We start from the raw sequence: 22,500 nt of genomic DNA on the forward strand, positions 1-22,500 counted from the left end.
GTTCCTGCAACGGGAGTGTTCTCTGGCTAGAGTGCAGAACAGCGGAGTGTGTGTGGACAGAAGCGCAGAACAGCGGAGTGTGTGTGAACCGAAGCGCAGAACAGCGGAGTGTGTGTGGACAGAAGCGCAGAACAGCGGAGTGTGTGTGGACAGAAGCGCAGAACAGCGGAGTGTGTGTGGACCGAAGCGCAGAACAGCGGAGTGTGTGTGAACCGAAGCGCAGAACAGCGGAGTGTGTGTGGACAGAAGCGCAGAACAGCGGAGTGTGTGTGGACAGAAGCGCAGAACAGCGGAGTGTGGTGTGGTGTGGTGTTTTAGGTTAAGCTGCGTTTCTTTGACATTGTGGAAAATAGAATAATAGAAACAAAATGTATTAGCCTTTTTACCCGATATTATCAATCTAAATTAATCTCGTTTTTAATTTAACTTAATTTTGTTTTTCTTTATTTAAATTTCGTTTTTTCTTTATTTAAATTTAGTTTTTCTTTATTTAAATTTAGTTTTTCTTTATTTCAATTTAGTTTTTTCTTTATTTCAATTTTGTTTTTCTTTATTTAAATTTAGTTTTTCTTTATTTAAATCTACCCTTTACTGTGTCAGTAATTTGTTAGTCAGAAAAATATTAGACTACCTTAAAAGTATTGCTTAAGTTAACAGACCTGTGTGTGTGCGTGTGTGTGTGTGTGTGTGTGTGTGTTTAATATCTCTAGTGCAGTGTCGGTTCTCGGAGCGTATAAGCCCTGCCCGCGTGAGGTGCGCCACTTCCCGCTCGCGCTGTTCTGTAGTTTACTAAAAGTTTATTCACTCTGAACGTGTCGCGTCTCACGTGTGTCTATCTATATTGCACCAAATGCGACACTGCACTCCCTTGTGAAGTCGATTGGATGAACGGTTCTCGAAATAATCAAAATGCAAACGGACAGACACAGAGAGATTCCTGCCTTTATTAGAGAGATATGTTCGAAGCTTCGAATATTCAATGTTCATTACTACCGAAGCTTCGAAGCTCAAAAAATGGTATTCGGACCAGCCCTAGGGGTGGCACAATTGTTTTTCGCCTAGAGCGGCAGAAGTGCACTCGCGTGTGTGTGTGTGTTAACCCCTACAGGAGTGGATACACAGATGAGAAAGACTTCATGTTTCTCTCTGAGTGGCCGGTACCGAGAGACTCAGCTGGTAAATGACGCACCTTGTTGTGTGTGTCTGTGAGTGTGCTCACTTGGCTGTGTGTGTGTGTGTGTGTGTCTGGTCACCTGGTTGTGTGTGTGTGTGGTCTCTCTGTGCTCCTTTGCGTCCCGCAGCTCGTCTTGCAGTCGGTCTCGCGAGCGCATCAGATCCTCCAGGCGTCTCTGGGTCAGTATGTGTGTGTGTGTGTGACGGGCCTCCAGCTGACAGGAGAACAGAGTGCTCGAGTCCACAGCGCCATCTAGAGCCTGAGGAGAGAAACAGTTCGAGTGAGTGTGTGAGTATGTGAGTATGTGTGTGTGTGTGTGTGTGTGTGTGTGAGTGTGTGTGTGAGTGTGTGAGTGTGTGTGTGTGTGTGTGTGATCTAGATCATCTAGAGCCTGAGGACAGAAACACCAGAGGAGAAGAGAGTCCCGCTGCCTCATCCCCCTTCACACGCTTCAAATACTGAGAAAGCTCTGTGTGAGAGTGTGTGTGTGTGTGTGTGTGTGTGTGTGAGTGTGTGGGTGTGTGTGTGTGTTTGTGTGTGTGAGAGAGTGTGTGTGTGTGTGTGTGTGTGTGTGTGTGTGTGTGTGAGAGAGTGTGTGTGTGTGTGTGTGTGTGTGTGAGTGAGTGAGTGTGAGTGTGAGTGTGAGTGTGAGTATGTGTGTGTGTGTGTGTGTGTGTGTGTGTGTGTGTGTGTGTGTGTGTGTGTGTGAGTGTGTGCTTGTATTTACAGTGCATCCGGAAAGTATTCACAATGCTTCACTTTTTCCACATTTTGTTATGTTACAGCCTTATTCCAAAATGGATTAAATTCATTATTTTCCTCAAAATTCCACAAACAATTCTCCATAATGACAATGTGAAAGAAGTTTGTTTGAAATCTTTGCAGATTTATTAAAAATAAAAAACGAAAAATGTACTTATGTACATAAGTATTCACAGCCTTTGCTCAATACTTTGTTGAAGCGCCTTTGGCACCAATTACAGCCTCAAGGCTTTTTGAGTATGATGCTGCAAGCTTAGCACACCTGTTTTTGGGGCAGTTTCTCCCATTCTTCTTTGCAGAACCTCTCAAGCTCCATCAGGTTTTACATTTACATTTAGTCATTTAGCAGACGCTTTTATCCAAAGCGACTTACAAATTAGGACTAAATTAAGCGAGTCATCATGAAGAGGCAAAAACAACGCAAGAAGTGCTCAAAATACGAAGTTCAGGCATTATTCAGAGTAGCATAAGCCCGATAAGCGAGGTTTTAAAGGGAAAGGGAAGGGTTTTTTTTTAATGAGGTTAAGTGCTCACGGAAGAGATGGGTTTTCAGTTGTCTTTTGAATGTTGTCAGGGATTCTGCATTCCGGATGAGGGTGGGGAGAGCGTTCCACCAGCATGGAACTGTGAATGAGAATGTTCTGGAAAGAGATTTTGTGGCTCTCTGTGATGGGACCACGAGACGTCGCTCTTTGACCGATCGTAGGCTTCTGGTAGGGATGTAGGCTCGTAGGAGTGAGTGAAAGTAGGAGGGAGCTGAGCCTGTGATAGATCTGTAAGCAAGCGTCAATGCCTTGAACTTGATGCGAGCGGCGAGAGGTAGCCAGTGCAGAGAGATGAACAGAGGAGAGACGTGGCTCTTGGGCTCGTTGAAGACAAGACGAGCTGCAGCATTCTGAATCATTTGTAGAGGTTTAGTTGCACATGATGGAAGTCCGGCCAGAAGAGCATTGCAGTAGTCAAGCCTAGAAATGACCAGGGCCTGGACGAGAAGTTGTGTTGCATGCTCAGTAAGGAAAGGCCTGATCTTCCTGATGTTGTGCAGTGCAAACCTGCATGATCGAGCTGTCTTTGAAATGTGATCTGTGAAGGTCAGCTGGTCATCAAACGTTACTCCAAGATTTCTGACCGACCTTGATGGGGTGATTGATGATGATTCTAGCTGGATAGTGAAGTTGTGCTGTAGAGACGGATTGGCAGGGAGGACGATAAGCTCAGTCTTTGCCAGGTTGAGCTGCAGGTGATGTTCCTTCATCCATGTCGAGATGTCCGCCAGACAGCTTGAGATCCGTGCAGCTACTGTGGGATCATCTGGTTGAAATGAGAGGAAGAGCTGTGTGTCATCAGCATAGCAGTGGTAGGAGAAACCGTGTGCCTGTATGATGTGTCCCAGTGATGTGGTGTAGATGGAGAAGAGGAGGGGACCAAGAACTGAAGCCTGGGGAACCCCTGTGGTCAGTTGATGTGCTCTGGATACCTCGCCTCTCCATGAGACCCTGAAGGACCTACCTGTGAGATAGGACTTGAACCAGTGGAGTGAAGTTCCTGTGATGCCCAGTGATGAGAGGCTGGACATAAGGATCTGATGATTCACAGTGTCGAAGGCAGCAGACAGATCCAGGAGAATGAGGACTGAAGATTTGGAAGCAGCTTTTGCGATCCGTAGGGCTTCTGTGACCGACAGTAATGCAGTCTCAGTTGAATGCCCTTTCTTGAAGCCGGATTGGTTGACATCCAGCTGGTTGTTTAGAGACAAGAAGGATGTTACTTGGTTGAAAACAGCTCTTTCAAGTGTTTTCGCAATGAATGGTAGGAGAGAGATAGGTCTGTAATTCTCTACAGATGATGTGTTTAGTGTTGGTTTTTTAAGCAGTGGGGTTACCCGAGCCTGCTTGAATGCTGTAGGGAAAGTGCCAGTTTGTAGGGATGAGTTGATGATGTGTGTGAGTGCTGGTAGAAGTGTGGGAGAGATGGCTTGTAGAAGGTGTGAGGGGATGGGGTCTAGAGGGCAGGTGGTAGGATGACTGGAGAGGAGAAGTGTAGATACTTCTTCCTCGGTTAGCGGCGAAAAGGAGGACAGAGGGATATTGGCTGTGGAAGGGGTCAGACTGGGTTCCTGTGTGTGTGGAGCTGAGAACTGACTGCTGATAGTTGTTGTTTTGTTGGTGAAGAAGTTCGCAAAATCGTCAGCAGTTAAAGAGGAGGTGGGTGGTGGTAGAGGAGGACAGAGGAGAGAGTTGAATGTCTTGAAGAGTGATCATGTGTTGGAGGAGCTGTTGATCTTGTTGTGGAAGTAGGGAGATTTTGCAGCATGAACATCAACAGAAAAGGAAGAGAGGAGAGATTTATACATACTCAGGTCAGATGTGTCTTTTGATTTGCACCATTTCCTCTCCGCTGCCCTGAGTTCGGTCCGGTGTTCACGAAGAACCTCAGATAACCAGGGGTTGGAGGGAGTAGCGCGTGCTGGCCTGGAGGAGAGAGGGCAGATATTGTCTAGAGAAGAGTTTAGAGTGGAGAATAAGGTATCCGTTGCGGTATTCACATCCAGAGATGAGAATTGTGAGGGTGGGGGAAGACAAGATGACACGGCAGAGGAAAGGTGGGAGGGAGAAAGTGAGCGCAGGTTTCGCCTGAAAGTGACTGGTGGGAGGATTGGTGGTGCAGGGGTAGAGAGTTGTAGACTGAAAGTAATGAGGAAATGATCTGAAACATGGAGAGGTCTCACCAAAATGTTGTCTGTGATGCAGTTGCGTGTGTAAACCAGGTCCAGTTGGTTGCCTGATTTGTGAGTTCCTGTGGTGATGAGTCGTTTGAGATCGAAAGAGGCTAGGAGAGAGATGAAGTCTGTTGCATGCGGCTTTTCGAGATGAATGTTGAAGTCACCAAAGACTAGAAGTGGGGTGCCGTCATCAGGGAAAGAGGACAGCAGCACATCCAGCTCCTCTACGAAGTTACCCAGCTGACCTGGGGGGCGATAAATGACTACAATATGGATCTTATTGCGAGTTGTATGTGTAATAGCATGATATTCAAATGAGTTGTTGTTGCATAGAGAAGAGAGTGCTGAGTTTTTCCAATTGTTAGAAATGAGAAGCCCTGTACCCCCACCTCTCCCAGACTGGCGAGGGGAGTGAGAGAGAGAGCTAGAGAGAGCAGCGGGGGTTGCTGAGTCTTCTGGACGAATCCAGGTCTCAGTCAAGCCCAGGATACTAAGAGTAGAATGAGATGCAAAGGCTGGAATAAAGTCAGCTTTATTGACTGCTGACTGACAATTCCATAGACCCATGGAAAGAGAGAGAGGTGTGTGTGAGGATGAGAAAATGGGTCGCAGATTAGCAGTATTGCGCTGCCTTTTGCGCGTGATGAAAGGGCGTTGCCGAGAGATAACAGGAATGTATTGAAAGCACATGTTGAGGTGAAAGGTGAAAAATAAGATAAAAAGTGGGAAGGGAAAGGGAAAAGGAGATACTTAAGTGCCTTCCTGGTGTCCTTGCTCGGTGGAGTCGCGCAGGTAGAGTCGCTGGTCTTTACCCGAGTCGGTCTTCACACGAGTCGGTCTTCACACGAGGAGGCTGAACACGAGAGCTGAACGCTTCCGCGACAGCGCGCAAATTACATAGATATAGATATAATGCTATCACCGCTTGAGTGAGGACAGCTGTCTCGGTCCGGCAATTAAGTCAATAAAGCGAAAATGGGCCAAATCGAAACTAGCTAGGAGCCAAGACTTAAGTGCAATTAAACTGCAATAATAATTTTCACACGCGGCTGTTTAATAATGTAGCAACGCGTCTAAATAAAATACAGAATTATGTGAAGTTAAAAATGAAAAATAAGCAGAGAATCGAAGATAGGCTTACCTTAAGTCAAATACAACACTGAAATAACAGGAGAACTAAGTATTCTGAAAAACCACTTGCGCGCTCTTGCCGTGCGTTCTTTATGCTGACCGCTGGTCCATAGACCAGGTTGGATGGGGAGTGTCGGTGCACAGCCATTTTCAGATCTCTCCAGAGATACTCAATCGGGTTCGAGTCTGGGCTCTGGTGGGCCACTCAAGGACATTCCCAGAGTTGTCCCGTGGCCACTGCTCTGTTATCTTGGCTGTGTGCTGAGGGTCGTTGTCCTGTTGGAAGATGAACCGCCGCCCCAGTCTGAGATCCAGAGCAGGTTTTCATCAAGAGTGACTCTGTACATTCATTTTTCCCTCGATCCTGACGAGTCTCCCAGTTCCTCATCTTTCCCTCGATCCTGACGAGTCTCCCGGTTCCTCATCTTTCCCTCGATCCTGACGAGTCTCCCGGTTTCTCATCTTTTCCTCGATCCTGACGAGTCTCCCGGTTCCTCATCTTTCCCTCGATCCTGACGAGTCTCCTGGTTCGATCCTGACGAGTCTCCCGGTTCCTCATCTTTCCCTCGATCCTGACGAGTCTCCCGGTTCCTCATCTTTCCCTCGATCCTGACGAGTCTCCCGGTTCTTTCCCTCGATCCTGACGAGTCTCCCAGTTCCTCATCTTTCCCTCGATCCTGACGAGTCTCCCGGTTCCTCATCTTTCCCTCGATCCTGACGAGTCTCCCGGTTCTTTCCCTCGATCCTGACGAGTCTCCCGGTTCCTCATCTTTCCCTCGATCCTGACGAGTCTCCCGGTTCCTCATCTTTCCCTCGATCCTGACGAGTCTCCCGGTTCTTTCCCTCGATCCTGACGAGTCTCCCGGTTCCTCATCTTTCCCTCGATCCTGACGAGTCTCCCGGTTCTTTCCCTCGATCCTGACGAGTCTCCCGGTTCCTCATCTTTCCCTCGATCCTGACGAGTCTCCCGGTTCCTAGTTCCTGCTGAACACCACCACCACAGCTGATGCTGCTTCACTGTAGGGATGGTATTGTCCAGGTGATGAGCGGTGCCTGCTTTCCTCCAAACATGACGCTTGCCATTCAGGCCAAAGAGTTTCATCAGACCAGAGAATGTTGTTTCTCATGATCTGAGAGTCCTTCAGATGCCTTTTGGCTAACTCCAGGCGAGCTGTCATGTGCCTTTTACTGAGGAGTGGCTTCCGCCTGATTGGTGGAGAGCTGCAGAGATGGTTGTTCTTCTGGAAGGTTCTCCTCTCTCCATAGAGAAACACTGGAGCTCTCTCTGAGTGACCATCGGGTTCTGGGTCTCCTCCCTGACTGAGGCCCTTCTCCCCCGATCGCTCAGCTCTAGGAAGAGTCCTGGTGGTTCCACACTTCTTCCATTTACGGATGATGGAGGCCACTGTGCGCATTGGGACTTTCAACGCTGCAGAAATGTGTCTGTACCCTTCCCCAGATCTGAGCCTCGACACAATCCTGTCTCAGAGGTCTACAGACAATTCCTTGGACTTTATGGCTTGGTTTGTGCTCTGACATGCACTGTTACTGTGGGACCTTATATAGACAGGTGTGTGCCTTTCCAAAGCATGTCCATCAGCTGAAGTCACCATAGGTGGACTCCAATCCAGTTGTGGAAACATCTCAAGGATGATTTGTGGAAACTGGAGATGCACCTGAGCTCAATTTTGAGTGTCATGGCAAAGGCTGTGAATACTTATGTACATGTGATTTTTTCATTTTTATTTTTAATAAATTTGCAAAGATTTCAGAGAAACTTCTTTCATATTCTCATTATGGAGTATTGTTGGTAGAATTTTGAGGAAAATAATTAATTTAATCCATTTTAGACTAAGGCTGTAACATAACAAAATGTGGAAAAAGTGAATCGCTGTGAATACTTCCCGGAGGCACTGTATCTGTGTGTGTGTGTGTGTCTGTGTATTTGTGCTCACCTGTGTGTGTTGCAGCTGCTGCTGGTGTGTCTCTGTGAGTTTACACAGTGTGTTTTTCTGGTCCTCAATCACATGGTAGAGCTCCTGAGTCTAGACACACACACACGCACACAGAGAGAGCATGAAAATGGGCTTGTCTGGATGGGGAGTGTGTGTGTGGGTGTGTGAGAGAGAGAGTGTGTGTGTGTGTGTGAGAGAGAGAGTGTGTGTGTTTGTGAGAGTGTGTGTGTGTATGTGTGGGTGTGTGTGAGAGAGAGTGTGTGTGTGTGTGTGTGTGTGTTTGTGAGAGTGTGTGTGTGTGTGTGTGTGTTTGTGAGAGTGTGTGTGTGTGTGTGTGTGTGTGAGAGTGAGTGAGAGAGAGAGAGAGAGAGAGAGAGAGAGAGAGAGAGAGAGAGAGAGAGTGTGTGTGTGTGTGTGTGTGTGTGTGTGTGTGATCACCTCTGTGTCTTTCGTTCTCAGGCTGTCTGTGAGGTTCTGGATGGTTCTCTGCTGGTTCTGTGCAGCTTGTCTGATGGACAGCAGCTCTGACTCCATCTCACACACTTTCTCCTGCAGTTTCTGAGTCACAAACACAAGCTGGATTTTCAGCATCATTACTCCAGTCTTCAGTGTCACATGATCCTTCAGAAATCATTCTAATATGATGATTTGATGCTCGAGAAACATTTATGATTATTATCAGTGTTTTTAATGTTTTTTGTGGGTTGTGTAGCTCTTGTACCTTGTTGCTGGTCTCGCTGTGATGGATCTGGGTCTGCAGAGCCTCGACCTGCATCTGTGCGTTCTGCAGTTGAGCAACACACTGTCCCGCGCTGTGATCGAACTGAAGCGTCTGCGTCTGCTGCTCCTCCATCAGAGTCTGAAGACACCAGAGAAGAAACCTGAAGAAACCTAACCCTGACCCTAACCCACAATCAGCTCCGGTCAGAACAACACAACATCCGGTCAGAACAACACAACAACGTCCAGTCAGAACACAACAACATCCGGTCCGAACAACAACAACATCCGGTCCGAACAACACAACGTCAGACCTGATTTACACTGATGGAACCTGCTGTACTTGTGTCAACTCTTGGGGAAAATAAACTCTGATTTTATCGGCTTTTAATATCGGCCGGTTCTCACACACACACACACACACACACACACACACACACCAGTATTGCTTAATTTATTCAAAAGCACATCGAAGGTCCTTGTTTTAGAAAATCTGTGAGTACATGATTCTGGACTGTATATTTATCTGACTGTTTATTCTGACGCATCTGAGGTCCTTTAACTGTGATGCATAGAGGTCAGACATCACTGTGTGTGTGTGTGTGTGTGTGTGTGTGTCTGTGTGTGTGTGTGTGTGTGTGTGTGTGTTTTGCCTCGAGGGCTTCGTGAGAGATCTAGGCCAGTGGTTCTGCCACGCTCTCCATGTTAACCTATTTAACTGTAAATGTCAGGTTATCTGTGGGTTAACGGAGACTTCAGTGAGAACGAGTGATTATAGAGAGAGAACACTGAACATCTCTGATCTGGTGATGGTACGCTCAGACAGTGGCTTCATTCATCAGTGCTGGTTTGGAGCAGGAACAGTGTGTGTTGATTCAGCTCCTCTTTATAAGCTGATCAGGTGCAAAAACCTCAAACACAAACTGCAGATGTTTATTTTTGGTTTGGTGCTTCTCAAAAGTTTCAACCTCAAGTACCAGAACTCTTTATCGTACAAAAACAACGAGACAAATAAATCAAACATTAAAATGTGTCTTTATTAGGGATGCACTCAAATATCAGCTACCGAAGACATTCAGCCGAAACAGCTGTTGTTAACTAACGCTTCTCCGCTGGCACGCTTTTCCCGTGTTCAGTGTCTCTTCTCGACATTAGCAGTGAAACACGTCAGCTGTGCGACACTAGCTCTGGATTCCTCCATTTTAACCGGTTTCTTAAATCTAAAACCTTTTAGTCTGTGCTGTTTTCTGTTGATGCGTGAACAAAACTTCACTAAACATTAGCAGCGTCTACCATCCAATAATCACAAAAAGATTTGTGCTTGTGTCTCACGTAATCCATCAATCAGTGTTTCAACCGCCGAAAGACGTCAATCATGTGAGAATAATGTCATGTAACGTCGCATTCACCTCATTCAGTGACCATAAACATCTCCATATTCAGCTAGAAAAATAACTCTGGAGAGGAGCGTTCTGATAAATATATGCACTGTATTATTTATTCATTATAGTCACCTTCATTTATACAGCGCTTTTATCAGCTTTACAGTGATAATAGGAAATTAAAGTAGAGATTGTTTAGGCTTTACAGCAGATCTAGAATAAAGTTATTGTCCAGATAAAGTTAGTTTGATTGATTCACTTCCGTTGTAAAGATCATTAGTTATTAACTTAGGGGCCGCTAACACACACCGCTCTACAGAAAACCCTTAACGCACTCCGGCCGCTCATTTAGACGACAACAGTAGGCTTGTTCGACTTGAACCGGCGCTGCACAGACCGATCAGTGAATGACATCAAAGTACCGCGAGAGCGAATAGAGAGTAGACGGCTCCTTATGCTTTTGAATTGCTCTCACGGTACTTTGATGTCATAAACCGATCGGTCTGTGCAGCGCCGGTTCAAGTCGAACAAGCCTAGTGTGTGTGAGAGGGGGAGTGGCCAACTGTGCTCACTCAGTGTGTGTGTGAGAGGGGGAGTGGCCAACTGTGCTCACTCAGTGTGTGTGTGAGAGGGGGAGTGGCCAACTGTGCTCAGTGTGTGTGAGAGGGGGAGTGGCCAACTGTGGTTAACGCAGTGCGAACAGACGCCAAAGTTCAGATTTTTCGACTCGGGTGTCAGACGCCAATTCGCTTCAAATGCACAAAAAGCACCAAATAAAATCACTTGCGCCAGATGCTCAATTCGCCTCTTTCGCGCAAACTTGACAAAGTAACGGAATCGCGTCCTTCGCGTCACGCTAAACGCGTGTACCGCGCCGCAGGACCTCCAGATGCGTGTAAACGCGTCTTTACATTGACTTAACATGGAAATCACCCGCTCCAGATGCTCAATTCGCGTGCGGTGTGAACGCAGCATTAGGCTGCATAGATTAGGTCGTCAGCCAGAACCGGGAACACTTCCCATAAATCCTGATGTACTTGTTACATCATAAGAAGAATGGCGTCTACGCTAATATTAGTCTCTCTGTTTATCCCGAGGTTCGGATCCAGGCCGTATCCAGATCTGATGAAGGACCTGCGCCTGGACACACACACACACACACACACACACACTCCAGATCTGATGAAGGACATGCGTCTGGACTCGACGACAGTCCTGAAGTGTCACTAGTCTCTCCCTGTGAAGGCCTCCTTCCCTTTACCTCTCTACAGATAAAGCGTTGTCGGGATAATTCCGGTTCGTGTGGCTACGCGGAAGCGATAAAAAATTCTGTTTTATAAATTTTAAGGCCAGACAAGTAGTTTGTTGAGGGTTGGTTTGTAGGGAAGGACTACACGCCTGTGCACACATATTCAAACGCACATACCTATAGACCGTAATACGCATGTGCGCCATCAGCGTTCTCACGGGTTCGCGTTTTTAAAGTTTGCACAGAGAGAACTTAAAGAGTTTTCTGTGAGAACGGTGTCGTGTTAGCAGCCCCTAAGTTAATAACTAATGATCGTTGCGATGGAAGTGAATCAATCAAAACTAACTTTATCTGGACAATAATTTTATACTAGAGCTGCTGTAAAGCCTAAACAATCGCTGTTAATGTAATCTCCTATTATCACTGTAAAGCTGCTTTGAAACAATCCATATTGTTAAAAGCACTGTATAACTGAAGGTGACCTGACTTGACTTTAATCTTCTTTAAGCGCAATGGAGCAACTGTGTCTAAAGTGCTGGAAAAGAGAGAGTTAAAAGTTTCTGTCGCAATATCGAGTTCTTCTAAGCTATCCGGGATGCTGAGATGATGAAACTGATCAGGAAGATTATTAATAAAGCAATCTTTAGTGGCAGAAGTGATAGGTCTAACATATTTATAACACGGAGTCGGCTTTGCAGCCTTGGCTAAATGAAGTTTACACGAGACTAGATAATGATCTGAGATGTCATCGCTCTGCTGCAGAATTTCAACGGCATCAACATTTATTACGACAGTGAGTAGGTCCTGACACGTGTTGTCTAATTATTGTTTTACTTAACCTGTTTGTGACATCTTCATTATTTAATGTATATATTTATATACTTAATGTATGTTTAAATAGATCTGTCATGAAAACAAGTTATTACAGTTCATTGTGGTTTAAATGTTTATATTTCACCAACAAACTGGAGTAGAAACAATCATGTCATAAAAAAGTTTATATAAAAACAGCCTTATGTGCTATTTGTAGAACTCAGTTTTAGATATTTGAGTGTTGATAATTAAACAAGTTTGATTAAATATTTGTTTTTATATTTAATAACATTTTATTAAATATGAAATATTTCAATAATAATTGACTAATTATTCATGTATTATTTATATTCTGTTTTGGTTTTCGGCCAAGTGAATCCTGAATTTTCGGTTTCGGCCCAGAATTGTAATTTCGGTGCATCTCAAATAAATATTGCCATGAACCTCACAGACTCAAAATATGCAAAGTGATGAACATGACAAAAACTGAATGGGACAGTTGTGTTTTTAAATCATTACATGCATGAAACATGTTGTGCTCAGCACAAACCGTGTGGGAAGCGTCATCTGAATGCATCCGTTTGCCGACCCTAAGCAACACGGATCTTACGGTCCTGTTAGTAAGCGCTTCACCTGTGGGAGCCTCCGGAAACAGAAGGGCAGGTACTCGTCCTGCAGCTCCGGCTCCTCCAGCGCCGGCTCCAGCGGGACTCTGTCCGGCTCTGGCTCCGGCGGGTCTCTCTCCGGCTCCGGCTCCAGCTTCATGTGGTTCGCTCCACCAAACAGGTTCCCCTGCTCTGGACTGGCCAGTTTAGCTCCTCCATTAAAAACCCCAGGATGCACCAGAACAGGGAGCCTGCAGCCGGGAGGAGTCCGGATGGGCCGATACACACAGTCCTGCAGCAGAGCCAGAACCAGCGGCAGCCGTGACGGAGGTTCCTCGGATGCTCCGAGATGCTCCTCAGACGCATTCAGGGATTCCAGCGAGCCACCGCAGCTCAGCCGCTCTCGGAGTGTGTGATCACCGTCTGACGAGCTGGACATCCAGCGGCTCCCGGTGCCGGTCCGCTCTTCCCCACAGACGCTCCCGGTGCCGGTCCGCTCTTCCCCACAGCCGCTCCCGGTGCCGGTCCGCTCTTCCCCACAGCCGCTCCCGGTGCCGGTCCTGGAGTAGCGTGTGGACGGGCCGCAGGAGACGCTCCTCCACAGCTTCCGGGGAACTTTACACACGGCTTCGTAGTCGGCGTCGGACACACGCAGCGCTCGGCACCTGCGCGAGGACGACTCAAGCACGCGGCAAGGGGGATTGAGGGAACACTCCCACATCTGCTCCTCATCCTCCGCCCAGGACTCGTGCATGGAGTAGATGAGGTCCTCCTGCAGCAGCGCGCAGTACCGGTGAACGGACGGGTCCAACCCACTCGCCTCCGGCGCCCCCTGCAGGTTGTGTTTGTTATAGAGCGCAGTGATGCAGATGCGCAGACGCTCCCTCTCCTGCAGGAGTCTGCGCAGACGCTCGAGGGACAGCGCCTGCACGCGCGCGATCACCGTGTCGAAGCGGAACATGCGGTCCAGCATGAAGGAGCACTTGCTGCAGACGAACTCGCAGCGCCCGTCGCGCTGAAGCTCGCGGCCCAGAGCCCGAGACAGCAGAACCTGCAGCTTTAGCTTGGCTGACGGGTGGAAGAGCCATCGCCGCTGGTTCCCACACAGATCCCCGGAGCACACGCGACACGCCTCCTTCATTCCCAACAGAGTCGGGATATTCACTGGAGTCGGATATTCACTGGATTCTGAAACACCCGCTGTCCTTTGGTTTAAAAAAGAAAAAGAAAAAAAAGATTTGGATTCCAAACAAAAAACAGTCCTGTTGTTTTCATGCAGTCAAATCCAATATGTTTAAAAACAGTATTATAATTTTTGTAATATCTTTAGATAATATCGATAATATCAGAGTAATATAATAATAATATAATCAAAAGCGTAGCTTAATCACCATATATGAGACTGCGGCTCAGAGTACTGAAGTCCTCAGGGTGTCATCATAGATGAAAAATGATCATAATCCGCGAGCGCTGGAGCAGAGATGCGTCTGAGAGTTCAACTGCGGCGAGTCGAGGCAAACACACGAGGACAAACGCTGCCGATGTCCATATTCCGTGTGTGTGTGTCTGATGCGGAACACGCGCCTCCGTATCTCTCTCTGTCTCTCTTCATCACCGGAACACGGCAGTGGTGAGAGAGAGAGAGAGAGAGAGAGAGAGAGTGACGTCAGACTCATCATCACTGCGATACAGAGAACATCAGATTCTGCGGTCGCGTCATCAGATGAAAGGAGGCTTAAACCATCTCACACCGCAGGGGTGCATCACTCATCATTACACATCATTATACAATAGAACATCGACTGAAAAACGACAAGCCAAGAAAAAGAACAATAATCTGTGAAATACAGTATTTTGGTCATATTTCCCGCGATCCCGCTCAGAATACAGTGAGGTGATGCGGGTCTGCGCGTTCCCGCGCCCCTCTGAGTGATTGACAGATCAGCAGCAGCGCGAGCCTCTAATGTCACCAGCCTCAAATGTCACCAGCCGAGAAATAAACATCTGTATGATGATGACGCCTCATGCTTTATATGATATGTATTATGGTTCAGGGGCAACATGTTAAGTTTACTGTTTTTATATTTGATCCACAGTCCAGTCATTTATTATGTCTAATGCAGGTTACCTGCATAAATAAGCCAGGCCAGATTCATTTTTGTTAATAGCTGCGACTGCCAGTCCCAAAACGCCATTGTAATAATGAAACATGTTGATCAGTGACCTGACCCCTGACCCCAAGCATGACCTGTGAGCAGGGGTGCCTTTACATAAAATTTACCTAACCCCATTAGCCAATACATAGACATTTCCATTTATGCTCATGTATTAATAAATTCAATTGACATAACTTCTAGCTGAAAAGTCCTTGATAATGTCAGTAAAATCCCATTTTTGGATAATGTCACTCTCGATAGACATATTATTATTATTATTATTTATACCAAAGCCAGTTTTGAGAATGATTTGAGTGTTGACACAATAGCGTGTCATAACCTGTCTGTATGAACATGTGATCTATCAGCTGTAACCATAGTGACAGTGACAAAAGTAACATCAAAGATAGCAACGTAAATAAAACTAAATTCTTTTCACAAAAGAGTTTTACCCTGAGAGTCTCATTCTCACTCAGCAGGTTCCAGTAGTGTGTGTGTGTGTGTGTGTGTGTGTGTGTGTCGTTGCTCTACTGCAGTTGTTGTTTATGCAAACACACATTTAGACTGTGGTGATACTGATCTATTTAAGAAACAAAAAACACAGCGGCTCTATTAGTTCATCTCACACGCACACACACACACACATGCACGCACGCACACACACACACCTAACCCACTCATGTATCATGTATCAGACCACATGAAAACGTGCCGTCTGGTTCTAATAATACAGGGAGTGGATCATTTGTTTTCAGGATCTCAGTAAGAGACTCATGCAGCTTTTGAACATGTCAGTGTTTGTTTGCACAGTAAATGTGTGTATCAGTGCACTGTGATCTGAGACAGGAGTTAAAACACTTTAGTTCAGGACAAAGACTTCAATAATTCAGCCCAGTTGTGTTTGCAGACGTATGCCTCTATCAGTCCCACAATGCACCTGGCTCGTTGCCATGGGAACAGTGGTTGTGAATTCTAGAGAATTGATCTCGTCCTGACGGTAATAGAAGTTTTTTTTTAAATTCAGTATTTTCACTTTAAAGAAATCGTCCACTGATTCATGAGACGAAACGCATCCAGAGTACTCAATCTCAACCACGACATCTGAACTGATGCACTTATAAGTCTAATGTTTGGACTATTCTGAGCTGATATTAAGGTTCCTTTAATTGTTCAAATAAGTCAACATATGTTGTGTGCCAAGAGTAAAAAAAACAAGACAAAAATGGTGGTTTTGCAATTCCAATACATAGAGGTAATCCTTCAAGAGTTGAAGAGTTAGAGATGGACTGACATCTGCTGTTCCTTTAAAACATTTACAAACAAACTAGAGACGATCTTTAGAGTGTTCTGAACACACACTCTCTCTCTCTCTCTCACACACACACACACACACATACACACATGCCAGCTGATCATTGAAATCATGGCATTGTATGATCATTCAGACCCGCTCAAAACTTCAGTCGTTCAGCAGTTCTTCCAGTCAGTGTTTCATCACACTAATTTACAATGTAAAACACACACACACACTCACTCACACACGCTTACACACATACATATATATACACACACACACTATCTCTCACTCACGCACAAACACAAACACACACACACACACACACACACACACACACACAATAAATTATTTTACAATTAGTTTGGATTGTAATGTATTATGTAATTACTACTAATATATTATTTTGCACTTTAAGTATACTACTATGTTCCTATTTAGGTCTTAATTTTACCTAACCCTAACCTTTAACTGCACTTTAACTCTGTAAATTTATAAGATTGTATGTAAAACTATGTGAAAGTATTTAATAGGCTACTCAATCAAAAGTTTAAACACAACTACAAGCCAAGTATACTTAGAATACTTCATTATACTTATAAGTTTATCTGAAAGATTGAGTACAAATATAGACCAAATATACAGTGACCTTTCTGTCAGGATAAGTCAAACATACTTCAGTACACTTTTAAATATATTTCTGAGAAGTACATAAAAAGTAGACTGAAATTATACTTTCTTATTTTTAGTTTAAAAGAAGTATTCTAATAATAGCGCACTTGAATAAATTTCTTTTTCGTAAGGGTTGGTCACAATATATTAAGACTGTGTCTTAAGAACTAGTCTGACCAACTAGCAGTTTGCCAAGGAGTAATCAGTCTAATTTTCAGATTCAAATGAATCTACTGACCTATAGAAGTCATGACAAGTCTAAGCACTGGATATAAAGTCCCTGTGAACCGAAGCTGCGTCTGTCTTCAGTGTTGTGTGTGTTTCCCAGATAAAGTGTTGAACAGAGGACGGGTTTTACTGTAGCGAATCTCCTCATCCCTCGCTCACAGCAGACTGACGCCGAAGGGTTAACGAGATTCATCACGATTCTTTAGTTATCTATTTTATTATTTAACAGTTATTTGAGTTAAGTGTAGTAAATAGGTATTTATTAAATTGTTTTGTATCATTTGTTGTTTTTTTGCATATAGTTCCACAATAAAAGAGTATCACGTCTGATTCAGAGGAATGGCTCTACACAGGTTAATATAAATAAAGTCACACAGATGATTCTTCTGTTTGAATCTGATTTACACTCTTATTAAGAGTCTCTCTTCAACTCAAAAGACTGAAGACTAATATATATGTAACAGTTTGCAAAACTTCAAACGTTCAAATCAGGAATGAAATCTGCCAAAAGTGGAATCATATATTGTGCTTGTTCAGTGTGTTTGGTCAAGCTAATATAAAGAAACGGTGGAGATCAGCTCTGGTTCGGTCCAGTCGAGGTGTACGTACACACACACACACACACACACACACTCTTACCTGCATCTCTTGTTGCACACGGAGCCTCTCGCGGCCCAACTCCTCTTCATAAAACTACACAAAGAAACAATCATTAGAGCTACACAATTATACCAAAGAAATCAGTACATGTGTCACTCTAGATTTCATGGTGTTTTCCACTACAAATGTTTTTTTTGTAATGAGAATTCAGGGTTTTAATTCTCTGAATTCTAAATGTTAAAATAATGTCACAATGCTAAAAAAACCCCGGTCCTAAAACTTGTCTGTGGAGAAATGTGACAGATATCTGACAGATCAGAGCAGTTCAGCTGGTAAACGCAGAGTCTTTCACATCAACACATGAGTCGGACACTTTCTGCTCCCGCAGTGACGCTCACACACTGTTTGCTTTCTTTATCGCTCATGAAAAGAATTAGATGCGATAATTGTCAAATAGATGTGTTTATGTTACAGAAACACTTTTCATTCTGTAGTTTACGTAGTGCTTAAAAGTACAGTATGTTATAACTCATTGCTGAACATTGTTCATTTGAAATCAACCCAAGCGAACACACCCCCTTCTTTATTGCTCCGCCTCCAAAGCTCATCTTCCAATCCCAACCTCTGCTCCGAGTCTCGAACCCCAATCGCAAGGCGAGTGCATGTGCACTAACAAGGACACTAAACAGTAAACGTCTCATTCATCAGCCTGCGCGACTCTCACTGGCTGACCTCCGTTACACACGAGTGGATGTCTATTTATCGTAGCAGAAGTTCACCAAAATAATGCTTCACGAAAAATAAAGCAAAGATGATGAACAAACGACAAGAAAGTGTTCCTCGGTGTTCCCCAGTGTTACTCAGTGTTACCCAGTGTTCTTCAGTGTTACTCGGTGTTACTCAGTGTTACTCGGTGTTACCTAGTGTTACTCAGTGTTCCCTAGTGTTACTCAGTGTTCCCTAGTGTTACTCAGTGTTACTTAGTGTTCCCTAGTGTTACTCAGTGTTCCCTAGTGTTACCCCGCGTTCCTCGGTGTTCCCCAGTGTTACTCGGTGTTACTCAGTGTTCCCTAGTGTTACCCCGCGTTCCTCGGTGTTCCCCAGTGTTACTCGGTGTTACTCAGTGTTCCCTAGTGTTACTCAGTGTTCCTCAGTGTTACTCGGTGTTACTCACAGAGGTGGAAGTAACGAATTACAACTACTCACATTACTGTAATTAAGTCGTTTTTTTGGGTACTTGTACTTTTTTGAGTATATTTTTAAATCTGTAATTTTACTTGTACTCAAGTACATATTAAACTAAGTAATCTACTTCGCTACTTGTAAAATCACATTTCGTTATGGAGTACAATTTGAATTGATATTCAAATCTTTGACCGGCATTTCAGTAGCCAATAAAAATATTCGATCGTAAACGGACCAATAAAACCCCTGATATTTGGACTGAATTAAAGCCGCCGCAGTCGCAGGTTTTGAAGAGCTGATCATAAGTGAAGGAGGCGAGGAGCTCAGAGTGATTAATGGCTGGACTGAAAGTTTGGAGAAACTACAATCTACATAGTAGTATTGTCAAAATATCTATATTTTGATACATATCAATACTGAAATATCTGTCAATACTCATTTTGGCCAATACACCGATACGATACCAGCTGCGCGTTCTCATTCTCTCATCTCAACGACAGCGAGTTTGACACACCCTCTCAGCGCGGGATTGCAGGTAGGCCTATTACGCATAATTTTATTAACACCTGCAAGTTTCTATGGCATATTTTAATGGCAAATGTCACGAGTGCAATATTATAACGCGAGGGCACATTCATGTAATCGCAGATAACTGGACGCGAGCTCTCAAATATACGAATGAACTGGACTCGGATATTGAGTGTGCGCTCTCGGACTGTGTCATAGACGTGCAATCACGATTTCGCGAATCTCTCCAAGTGGTTCTCACTGCAGACTCAAATGACGTCCAGCTCCAATCTCTCCATGCTCTTGAATTAAACGTTGTCAAAAGTTATAAAAAATATCTAGTCTTTTTTGCTAATTAAATTCAGTTTGAAATCAAGCTTCCTTGTGCTGTGTGTGAGCTATTGCAACAGTTAACGTTACCCTATTGTAAAGACAAATACACTGAGTGAGTAAATATTTAAGTTAGATTATTGTAATGGTTATTGATCAATGTTTAAATATGTAAACAAAAGCCTAAATTAAAATCTCACTGTATAAAGTGGAAGTGTCTCTTCAGAAGACTTGAATTAAACTTTTCCATTCAAATAGATTACTGTTACAATGAGTGTTGTGCTTTTCGATGCTTGAAAATAATGATTGCCTTGACAAAATGGATGGACAAAAAGATTAAAATATTTAGTATGTGGTAGTTTTCCCGATGGTATTAAAAATTATAGGCTAGGCCTACTGAATATTGACATACAGTGAGGAAAATAAGTATTTGAACACCCTGCTATTTTGCAAGTTCTCCCACTTGGAAATCATGGAGGGGTCTGAAATTGTCATCGTAGGTGCATGTCCACTGTGAGAGACATAATCTAAAAAAAGAATAATCCAGAAATCACAATATATGATTTTTTAACTATTTATTTGTATGATACAGCTGCAAATAAGTATTTGAACACCTGTCTATCAGCTAGAATTCTGACCCTCAAAGACCTGTTAGTCGGCCTTTAAAATGTCCACCTCCACTCCATTTATTATCCTAAATTAGATGCACCTGTTTGAGGTCGTTAGCTGCATAAAGACACCTGTCCACCCCATACAATCAGTAAGAATACTAACATGGCCAAGACCAAAGAGCTGTCCAAAGACACTAGAGACAAAATTGTACACCTCCACAAGGCTGGAAAGGGCTACGGGGAAATTGCCAAGCAGCTTGGTGAAAAAAGGTCCACTGTTGGAGCAATCATTAGAAAATGGAAGAAGCTAAACATGACTGTCAATCTCCCTCGGACTGGGGCTCCATGCAAGATCTCACCTCGTGGGGTCTCAATGATCCTAAGAAAGGTGAGAAATCAGCCCAGAACTACACGGGAGGAGCTGGTCAATGACCTGAAAAGAGCTGGGACCACCGTTTCCAAGGTTACTGTTGGTAATACACTAAGACGTCATGGTTTGAAATCATATATGGCACGGAAGGTTCCCCTGCTTAAACCAGCACATGTCAAGGCCCGTCTTAAGTTTGCCAATGACCATTTGGATGATCCAGAGGAGTCATGGGAGAAAGTCATGTGGTCAGATGAGACCAAAATAGAACTTTTTGGTCATAATTCCACTAAACGTGTTTGGAGGAAGAAGAATGATGAGTACCATCCCAAGAACACCATCCCTACTGTGAAGCATGGGGGTGGTAGCATCATGCTTTGGGGGTGTTTTTCTGCAGATTAAGGAGAGGATGACCAGGACCATGTATTGGGAGATTTTGGGGAACAACCTCCTTCCCTCAGTTAGAGCATTGAAGATGGGTCGAGGATGGGTCTTCCAACATGACAATGACCCGAAGCACACAGCCAGGATAACCAAGGAGTGGCTCTGTAAGAAGCATATCAAGGTTCTGGCGTGGCCTAGCCAGTCTCCAGACCTAAACCCAATAGAGAATCTTTGGAGGGAGCTCAAACTCCATGTTTTTCAGCGACAGCCCAGAAACCTAACTGATCTAGAGAAGATTTGTGTGGAGGAGTGGGCCAAAATCCCTCCTACAGTGTGTGCAAACCTGGTGAAAAACTACAGGAAACGTTTGACCTCTGTAATTGCAAACAAAGGCTACTGTACCAAATATTAACATTGATTTTCTCAGGTGTTCAAATACTTATTTGCAGCTGTATCATACAAATAAATAGATTATGTCTCTCACAGTGGACATGCACCTACGATGACAATTTCAGACCCCTCCATGATTTCTAAGTGGGAGAACTTGCAAAATAGCAGGGTGTTCAAATACTTATTTTCCTCACTGTATTTCAAGGTGTCATATTGAAGTTAGAAATTCCAGTATCATGACCACTAATTAATGTCCTTCGACAATAAGGTAAAAACGTGTTAAAAGTAGCTATTTTCTACATAAATCTATGATTTGGTTTAATATTTATTTGTAATACATTAACTATCGCCAGCTAAAAAGTAACTAGTAACTAGTACTCTGAGTAGTTTTTGAGAAGAGTAATTTGTACTTTTACTTAAGTACTTTTTTGACACCAGTACTTTTACTTGTAATTGAGTATTATTTCAGCAATGTAGCAAAGAGTACAAATTTTCAGTACTCTTTCCACCTCTGGTTTCTCAGTGTTCCCTAGTGTTACTCAGTGTTACTCAGTGTTCCTCAGTGTTCCCTAGTGTTACTCAGTGTTCCCCAGTGTTCCTCAGTGTTCCCTGGTGTTACTCAGTGTTCCCCAGTGTTCCCCAGTGTTACTCAGTGTTCCCTAGTGTTACTCAGTGTTCCCTAGTGTTACTCAGTGTTCCCTAGTGTTACTCAGTGTTACTCAGTGTTCCTCTGTGTTCCCCAGTGTTACTCAGTGTTCCCTAGTGTTACTCAGTGTTCCCCAGTGTTACTCAGTGTTCCTCCGCGTTCCTCAGTGTTCCCCAGTGTTACTCAGTGTTACTCCGCATTCCTCAGTGTTACCCAGTGTTACTCAGTGTTCCTCAGTGTTACTCAGTGTTACCCCGCGTTCCTCGGTGTTCCCCAGTGTTACTCGGTGTTACTCAGTGTTCCCCAGTGTTACTCAGTGTTCCCCAGTGTTCCCCAGTGTTCCCCAGTGTTACTCAGTGTTCCCCCAGTGTTACTCTGTGTTACTCTGTGTTCCCCAGTGTTCCTCAGTGTTCCTCAGTGTTACTCAGTGTTACTCAGTGTTCCCCAGTGTTACTCAGTGTTCCCCAGTGTTACTCTGTGTTACTCTGTGTTACTCTGTGTTACTCTGTGTTACTCAGTGTTCCCCAGTATTACTCAGTGTTACTCGGTGTTCCTCAGTGTTACCTGGTGTTCCCCAGCGTTACTCAGTGTAACTCCGTGTTACTCAGTGTTACCCA

General features: G+C 44.3%; 1 protein-coding gene across 12 annotated transcripts in view; it reads right to left on the minus strand.

Annotated features, from left to right (window-relative positions):
* LOC311087618 (myomegalin) overlaps positions 1-22,500 on the minus strand; it is an 87,240-nt gene that overhangs the window by 49,975 nt on the left and 14,765 nt on the right. For 7 of the 12 annotated variants that reach the window (XM_084120957.1, XM_084120955.1, XM_084120958.1 and 4 more), the window contains exons 1-6: positions 13,905-14,119; positions 12,542-13,718; positions 8,466-8,603; positions 8,183-8,302; positions 7,745-7,834; positions 1,254-1,433 (exon numbers count right to left, since the gene is read on the minus strand). In XM_084120957.1, coding sequence (XP_083977083.1) covers positions 1,254-1,433; positions 7,745-7,834; positions 8,183-8,302; positions 8,466-8,603; positions 12,542-13,654 — 1,641 coding nt within the window. In that variant the 5' untranslated portion in view covers positions 13,655-13,718; positions 13,905-14,119. Of the gene's footprint in view, positions 1-1,253; positions 1,434-7,744; positions 7,835-8,182; positions 8,303-8,465; positions 8,604-12,541; positions 13,719-13,904; positions 14,120-17,502; positions 17,557-22,500 lie in introns of those variants that run through there. The other 5 variants (XM_084120961.1, XM_084120960.1, XM_084120956.1 and 2 more) reach the window with 2 other exon arrangements.

This window comes from Abramis brama (genome assembly GCF_963993115.1).
Source record: "Abramis brama genome assembly, chromosome: 7".
Classification (NCBI taxonomy): Eukaryota; Metazoa; Chordata; class Actinopteri; order Cypriniformes; family Leuciscidae; genus Abramis; species Abramis brama.